Source organism: Montipora capricornis, chromosome 4, assembly GCF_036669925.1.
Source record: "Montipora capricornis isolate CH-2021 chromosome 4, ASM3666992v2, whole genome shotgun sequence".
NCBI classification, from domain to species: Eukaryota; Metazoa; Cnidaria; class Anthozoa; order Scleractinia; family Acroporidae; genus Montipora; species Montipora capricornis.
In genome coordinates, this window is record NC_090886.1 from 48,272,571 (window position 1) to 48,280,636 (window position 8,066).

General features: G+C 41.6%; 1 protein-coding gene across 1 annotated transcript in view; it reads left to right on the forward strand.

Annotated features, from left to right (window-relative positions):
- The first annotated feature begins 5,172 nt into the window (after nt 1-5,172).
- LOC138047217 (tropomyosin-2-like) overlaps nt 5,173-8,066 on the forward strand; it is a 9,012-nt gene continuing 6,118 nt past the window's right edge. Inside the window, exon 1 of the mRNA XM_068893967.1 lies at nt 5,173-5,961. Coding sequence (XP_068750068.1) covers nt 5,539-5,961 — 423 coding nt within the window. The 5' untranslated portion in view covers nt 5,173-5,538. The remainder of the gene's footprint in view (nt 5,962-8,066) is intronic.

An 8,066-nucleotide genomic window follows, 5' to 3' on the forward strand; every position in this document is an offset into this window, starting at 1 on the left:
GCCAGAGAAAAAATGTTTATCTGTACGAAGCAATCCACCTACAGAACGCTCTGGAGGTAAAATTATTGTTGTTGCCTACTCCCTAACTCATATTTTGTCCTAAATACCAGGCTTCACGACTTTTGAAAATTTATCTGTCCGCACGCACACAGAGCCCAAGCCCAAGGAAGTATTGTGTCGTGCCAGTTCCTTCGCGGTCCAAGTTACTTACTCTGCGGTTGGGGAAGAGGACAAATAAATTTTCTTATTTGCGACAACCCAGTGCAAATTTCGGCCCGTAGATCGCTTATCCCATCCCTTAGTATTGACTCCATGATGTCTACCAGATCATGATGTTTGTCTGCGAGAGGCGGCTTTAGATCTGCCCCCAAAAATGCAGTGGGTAGACAAATGTCGTACCCTCGCCATGCATGACAAATCACCTCCTGATAGTTTGGTACCACGCACATCTTGTTGCCACTCCTCTAAACTTAATTCGAGCGATCTCTATGTAATATCGCTTGGGGCGCATTGGGGTACCTAACCGAACGGATAAAACCTGCGCAAGCACATTAGTTAAAACTAACAAGGTGACAGACGAAAAACCCAACGAGTAGGGAAGAGGGTATGAGCATGCCCATATGATCAAGATAAAAACGATATCTGTTGTTTAGACCTGAAGCTAACGACGTTTTTTTCAAACTCGCCCCGCACTTGTATCGTATACTAGAACCCGCCCAACCCGGACTACAACAAAACTTGATGGATAAGGAATGTAACTTTGTAAGCAAGGACTAGCATAACAAAACAGACGCATGGCACCCTGGTGAAGAATCTTATACAACAAGCTGAAAAGAGCAAGGCTGATACAACGGTGAAGGAATTTATCATATAAAGCCAATATTTCGAAAGGCACTGCCTTTCTTCATCAGGGTTTTACTTGATTCCTAAATGTACGAGAATAATAAAAAACAAAATCAAAGAATAACAACAGGAATGATGTTGGTTTTCGTTTGTCGGGTCGTCGATATTCGTTTTTGTAGGTCCTTGCTTCCACACAGCTAATATTAGCCACGTTTGGGGCAAAAACCTGAATTATCAGCTGTGGTTAAGCGTTCTCCTTTTTTCCGATATGCGAAAAAACATTAACTTCTTAATTAACGTAACTTAACGTAAGTTAATGGGGTCACCATTTTTATGGGTGACCGCATGCAATGTCCTGTGCTTTAGTTGTTGTTGTGTGTGTTTTTGTAATAATATGATATTTCATTTTATTTTAACATGTATGAAACCACAGATTTAAGAGACTTTCCAATTTCCAGTTCCAAAGGGTGACTGCATTGAATGCCGCGAGCGCTTAATATGCTTTTTTTTATCGCATCTTTGATTCCATTGATGTGTATAAAGCCAGAAGACTTTCCAATTCCAATTTAGCGGACATTGAGAAGATCGAAGGTATCCTTGAGATGTGCGTGCTCCTTTTCTTACATTGGTTTCTCGCTTTGGCTCTTCAGCAGTGATTACTACAACTGTGCCGACATTTAATTAAAATCTCTAATCCAGATACACTGCCAGACATTTAATTAATACACATTCCAACTTCGTTCATCAGTCCGAAGTTGTCTCATTATAAAGATATTTTGGCCTGACCATGGGCACGCCTTGATATACCTTTGCGATACTTTCGGCAAAGTTTCTGGCAAATCTCTGTAGCATACCTGACCACTTAGTTGCATGTGACATTTGAGTAGTTTCTACTGTCGCATGCCATATGCCTCATGTCGTTTTTTGAATGAAGTCGATCCAATTTTTTCCATAAATATCCGACGACACATACGTTGAAATCTATAATACGAGTTCTATAATACAGAAATCTATTCTATTCTGTTCGGGTGTAGGGATGGCGCAGTGGTGAGAGCACTCGCCTTCCATTAGTGTGGCCCGGGTTCAATTCAGACCGGGCGTCATATATGGGTTAAGTTTGTTGGTTCTCTTCTCTGCTTCGAGAGACTTTTCTCCGGATGCTCCGGTTTTCCCCTCTCCTCAAAAACCAACGTTTGATTTGACTTCCGTTAATTTGTTTATTTAATTAGTGCTTCATCGCTAGAAGATTTTAAACTTAAATAAAGTTAATTTTGAGCAGAATAAGTTAACACACAAAAGAATTTTTCGAATGTTCAATTCACCGGATCCCGTACATTAAAAATTTTGCCACCAAAAAATGCCACAACTTCGGTCATAAATAGTTGTAACACTTCGCAAGAACAGCAAGTAAAGCGCATCTTCAATGTTGCAATTACTGGTTGGTTTTTGCAAACCAACCTATAAACATCAACTTTGAAGGGGAAGAGGTGGTAGCACTCAAAAGTCGGTCGGTGTTACAACACTTGTGACCGAGACTGAACCTCTTATACGTCATCAGTTTAAAGTCTATATCTCCTGAAAATATTCCATCTTGTCTCTTTTTTAAATGTCGTGGAGGCCGGACTCCTTCCACCTTCTACCTTATACATACTTCAAATAAGGTTGAACTTCAACCTCATCAGTTTGACCGCCTCGTTGAACTTCAACGAGGCGGTCGGTCCGCCAGTGTATCGACTCTTTTAATCGTATTCTGATCTTGGCGTTTTATTTTCGTGTTGGAAGTCAATTTATGTTTCCATCATTAAACTCTGCAAGGAGTTCACCCGTGTTTGCAAGAGCGGCAAGCTTTCAATCAACCCGCTCAAACTCGAAACACACTTCAAACAGTACCTTCAGGTCAGGGCAATTCAAGCGCCACCTGAATTGGTAAATTCGAGCATTTCTGGCATCCCGGACGACGAGCCAGTCGACATCGACCAAAATCCGCTCACTAAGAGCGAAATCCGCTTTGGTCTAAACCCTCTCAAGAATGGGAAGAGAGCTGGCGTGGACAAGTTCCCTATGAAGTTGCTCAAGTATTTTTACAGCGAGATCCTTCTCGACAGCCTCGAGCAGATGCTAGGATACACCTAGGAGACAATCAAGATGCCTGCCACCTGGCAACACTCTTAAATGATCTGCTTGTATAAAAAAGGCCCAAAATTGGAGGCCGAGAACTATCGCGGCCTTAGTGTGAGCGCGAACCCGGGTCGCCTACTACCTCAAATCATCATGGATAGGCTCAAGCCCACCTACGAGACACACATTTCACCCTCCCAATTCGGATTCCGGCAAAGCAAGTCCATTACGTCATCGCCAAATGCGATGCCCCGCTGGTGGCACTCTTCATCGACTTAAAAGCCGCCTAGGATCACGTGACGCGCGACTTGCTCATGTCCGTGCTTCGTCGAGCACACAAGCTGGTCGAGTTGCTGCAATCGCTCTACACCGAAACAACAGCGTCAATCAAGGGCCTCAAGTGCACCTTCGAGACTCGAGTTGGATGCAGACAGGGCGGTATGGAATCATGCTGCTGTTTTAACTACTACCTTGATTGATGCCTAAATGTTGCCGCGGCGGAGATTGACGCTGAGTTTCCGAACGGATTTGGCATCGCGTTCGAGTACAACATACCCAACCACTGCACTAACCGCAAACAGCGCGCTCTCCCAGGCGGCGCACAAGTCATCGACAAGATGACATTTGCTTGTTCAGCAAGTCTGCCACCGACTGCAAGAAACTCTTTGAGAGTCTACAATCGCGTATTTACGCGGTATGGCCTGACCATATCATTCAAAAAGACCAAAACACAGTGCTTTGGACTCCCGGACTTGGTAAAGGAGGCATCCTCATTTAGCGTCGCAGACACACCGATTGAAAACGTATCGGTATTTACATACCTGGGGCACGATATATCTCAAACAACGAAAAATGTTAGACCGATCTTAGTGTATCGCGCGCAACCGGCAAGTTCTTCGAGCTCTACAGGGTGCTCACCGACAAATCGGTGAAAATGAAAATGCGACACAAGCGTCTGGAGTCATACGTCAGATCCAGGCTAATCTACGCGACACAAGCAATACTGCCAAACTAGAATCATGCTGGTAAAATTTCATACGGAGGATGAATAAAGGAGAATAAAGGAGAGCTCACCAGCCTCGTGGAGAAGAATCTCAACTTCAAAGTGGAGCTGGACTCCAAACCGTCAGATACGCATCATGGACGACAATAACTGAACTGGACGAACATTTTTGGCCAAGGGCTGTAAGATTTGTGTTTATTTTTCTCTTCATTTTTTGCGCAACACACTTACTCGTATATACAGCATCCAACATTTACGACGTTCACCCAGTAACCACCGACGTCTTACAACAATTACCAGTAGTGTTTTCACGTGACGTCAAGGCGGCCATGTTGGTGTCCCTAAACAAAGTAACGGCAGCCATGTTGGTATCCCAAACTAGTCTTCTGGGAATTGAGCTCTATAATCATGCAAACGCTTTCTTTTGTTTTGGTGGAAAAACAAGGTTACTGATCACGTGAGTGAAAACACTGTAGTTTGAACGGTTACAAAAAACAAGACAAATCGAAACAAGTTTCAGAAATCTACGAGAACGTAGGTTTGCTTGAGGGGATTGCCATATCTGCTTATTACCTTTGGTCCAAAGAATTATAAATATTAAGAAAATGCCGCTTGTTCTCATATTTTGGAGTCTTTTCTCCCTTTTAATGAGAATTTATGCGAGTGCTTAGAGGTTGCGCTTCGTTGCTTCCAATGAATATTGAGCAGCCAAGTTTAATTCAACCACGTCACGGAGATGTCGTTTCCTGAGCGTCATCGTCGGTGAGTTCAGATAACATGAGAATGCAAGTTTACAAGTTTACAGGGCCAGGATTATTAAAAGTTAAGTAATAAAGTAAAATGCTTTAAAAAATTAAACATATATTTTCAGACATCTTACCAACAAAGAAAGAAATATAAAAAGACATGCTCCACTGCCCCATGGCCATAATCATAAATATGCACAACTCAAGTACCGAATTTCGTCAAGAAAAGTTTCTAATACTAAGCTCTTTAAACATACATTTACCATTGCTTACTGTGTCCTTTGAATAATTTTGAAACTATCTTGAGTATCGAGTTAAAGGAAATATAAGCGATCTCTTTTAAAACAGTTATGTTTATTCTTACGATGTGTTTAACACACAAAAGAAGTCATTAACTTTATTTCTAGAGATAAATGCCAAGTGAGGCTGATCAAAATTATTAGTTATATAAAAACTCTTCCAGTCATACATGGGAGAAAGTGAAGAAACTTGGAGGAACTCTTATTTCTCCCAAGCGCAGTCAAAAGAATTGTATGATGGACAGTAAAGAGAATTACTGTTGAGGACAAGTATTCATATGGACGATATTAGATGCGCATTTAACCAATAGCTTTAGGAAACACGTCTGGAGGTTTTCTTGACATTGCATGCAAATAAATGGAGAGCAGTCACGTTTATAAAAAATTGCAATATCAGTTCACTCGACTTTGAATACGCAACATTCTTGGAGGTGAGTTTTAAGAGCGACGTCAGTGTTTTTTTTCTCTGTTGGTTCAACGCTTCTTTAACGTTCAGATATCCAATTTGCGAGCTACTTGAAACAAAAAAATGTCCAACGAAGTAAAAAGCAAGTTGCGTAAACGACTGCAAGACTTGAAAGACAAGACCGACGACGCAGAAGACAGGACACAAGCCGCAAAGGCAAAGCTCAAAGAAGTCGAGGATAATAGTTACAAGATTGAGTCAGATCGAAAATCTAAACTAAGTAAAATTGCTATGGCGAAAAAGCAACTGGAAGAGAAAAACAACCAGCTTAATAAGGTGGAAACGCGGCTTCAAGAGCTACATGAAAAAAGCAATCGAGAGAATGAACTCGTTAAAACCCTAGAGGTGATGGAGATCGATGGAGATGAAAAATTAAGCGACCTGGAGAAAAAAGCGAAGTCGGTGAATGACATGATTGAAGACAAAGAATTGCAGAATAGAGAGATGTCTTCGAAACTGGTAAAATTAGAGAAAGACCTTGAAAAGGTAAGGCGATTTTTAATTGAGTCGTATTAGATTTGCGTCGACACTTATTTTAATTTACAGAATATTTAGGGTGGGCCTCTCCTAAGGTTGGAAGTACAGAGCAACCTTTTTAATGCGATAACACTTCTCTGTCTTATATTCCATCGTTGAGATTGTAGTATTACCATATAGGAATGAAAGTCATTTTCTCTAAAAGCTAGAGAGTGATTCTGATTGCTTTCAGTCATTCACATGCACTTTCGTAACATCCAATCGAGACGGTTAAGTGGAACTACCTTGCTTTTGACTTGGTTTTACCTTCGGGTAGAAATTTATTGAGATTGCTTGACCTGTGAATCGGTTGCTTAATTTAGGATTTCAAACAACAGGGAATGTTGAAAAAACAAACGACTTAAACAGCTTGATCTAGACTTTATTTTCAACAAAAAGCTTCTTTTCAAAAGAACAAAAAAGGGGTCTGTTTAGAGAGATTGTAAGCTATGCTGTGACATTAAAACCTCCATAACAACACTCCAATTATGCAGCGGAGAGATTGACCGGATCGAAACACTTTTGGTAGAAGGAAAGTAACTGACAACAATTATTCCATGAGCGCTCGGTGGATAAGAGGTAAAATAGCCAGAGCGAATTGGCTCTCAACCCAACGCGGATGAAATTGTTATTATTTCGTTAAATATCAATGTATTGGATTCTTGAAAATTTGCCCGCCGGCCACAAATTTCTCAGCTTGTTGATTATGCGCTTTTTAAACCGTTAAAAACGCAATATCGGAGGATAAGAATTTGTAAGGTATATTCAGGATGGGCGAGACCAATTTAAATTATATAGTGATTTCCGCTGGTGTAAACGACAATAGCTGTTATTACAGCCCACGTTTCAGAGCGAGCGGAAGTCTCGATCAGATATAGAGAAGAGTAAAGCCCCGGCTACACGTTCAAATATTGTAAAAAGAACATTTGTTGGATCAACGATGTTAGAACGTGTAGCATGCATGTTTGATGACGTTTCATCTTTTTTTTTTTGGAAGAATGTTTTGATTTCGATCAAACACATTTCTCCAAGATACAACAACTCAGTTGAAGCGTGTAGCCGCCCTTTCAACAATAGGGTCGTTTATGCTTAGTCTGGCCGCGGCTTACATAAGACGCGAACACCCAGTATAAATGGTACAAAATCTACGTTCACGGCTTTCTCAAGCCGCGGCTTATCCTGGCCTGGGAGTTTTTACTCGTGTAAATAGTTCCTTTCTCGCATTATGTACGCCGCGGCCAGAGTAAGCCGCGCCTAATTTTTTCTCGTATAAACGGCCCTAATGTATTGCAAAGACCAATCAGAGTTAAGAGCCCAGTCTAAGGCCTTCCGAAAGATTGCTTTGACCCGAAAGCCTCGTTTTCGCGCCTCCTGAACTAACATCGCCAAGACGTGGGCTCAGCTGAAACTAGCTACTGCGAATGAAATCTTTTAAGGTTCCTGTTCGTGTAAATGATTGTTGCCATCCATTCATCACATTCACAATAGTGTATTAAAAGCCTCATTTGATTTCTCTGCCGTTCTCGTTTTAATCAAGGTTCATTGAAGTTTATCCGCTTATTTTCTGGAAACAGAGAATGGAAAAACAACCTCGTTTCCAGGATCTTTTTGTCGATGAGGACAGTGGAGACCCTGGGAACGAGGTTGAATGGAAAAAGTGGCAAGTGCGGCTCTTAGTGAATACGTCCTTATTAATTTTAACCTTAAACCACCACAGTTAAGAAAAAGCCAGAAAGTCTCTTATGGACACTAGAGTGAATTTCATTGCCAAACAGTTATCAACAGACCACTTATGTCCAGAACTAAGTGTTAGAGGCAGTGTGGCCCAGTGGTTAGGGCGCTTGCCTTGAGATCCGGAGATCCCGGGTTCAAGACCCGCTCTGATCACTCGTTGAATTTGATCCTGGTAGTCCCTGGTTCAACTTCCCAGCCGCACTTGTAAATAGCCAACTGGTTTGCCTCCAGCCAGTTGGGATTCTTAACAGTTGTTGTTGTTCTGTTCTGTCGTTTCGTTGTGTTTCATTGGCCCTGAAAAGCCCCTATGGAGAGCGGTCAATTAAGTATGTATTGTATTA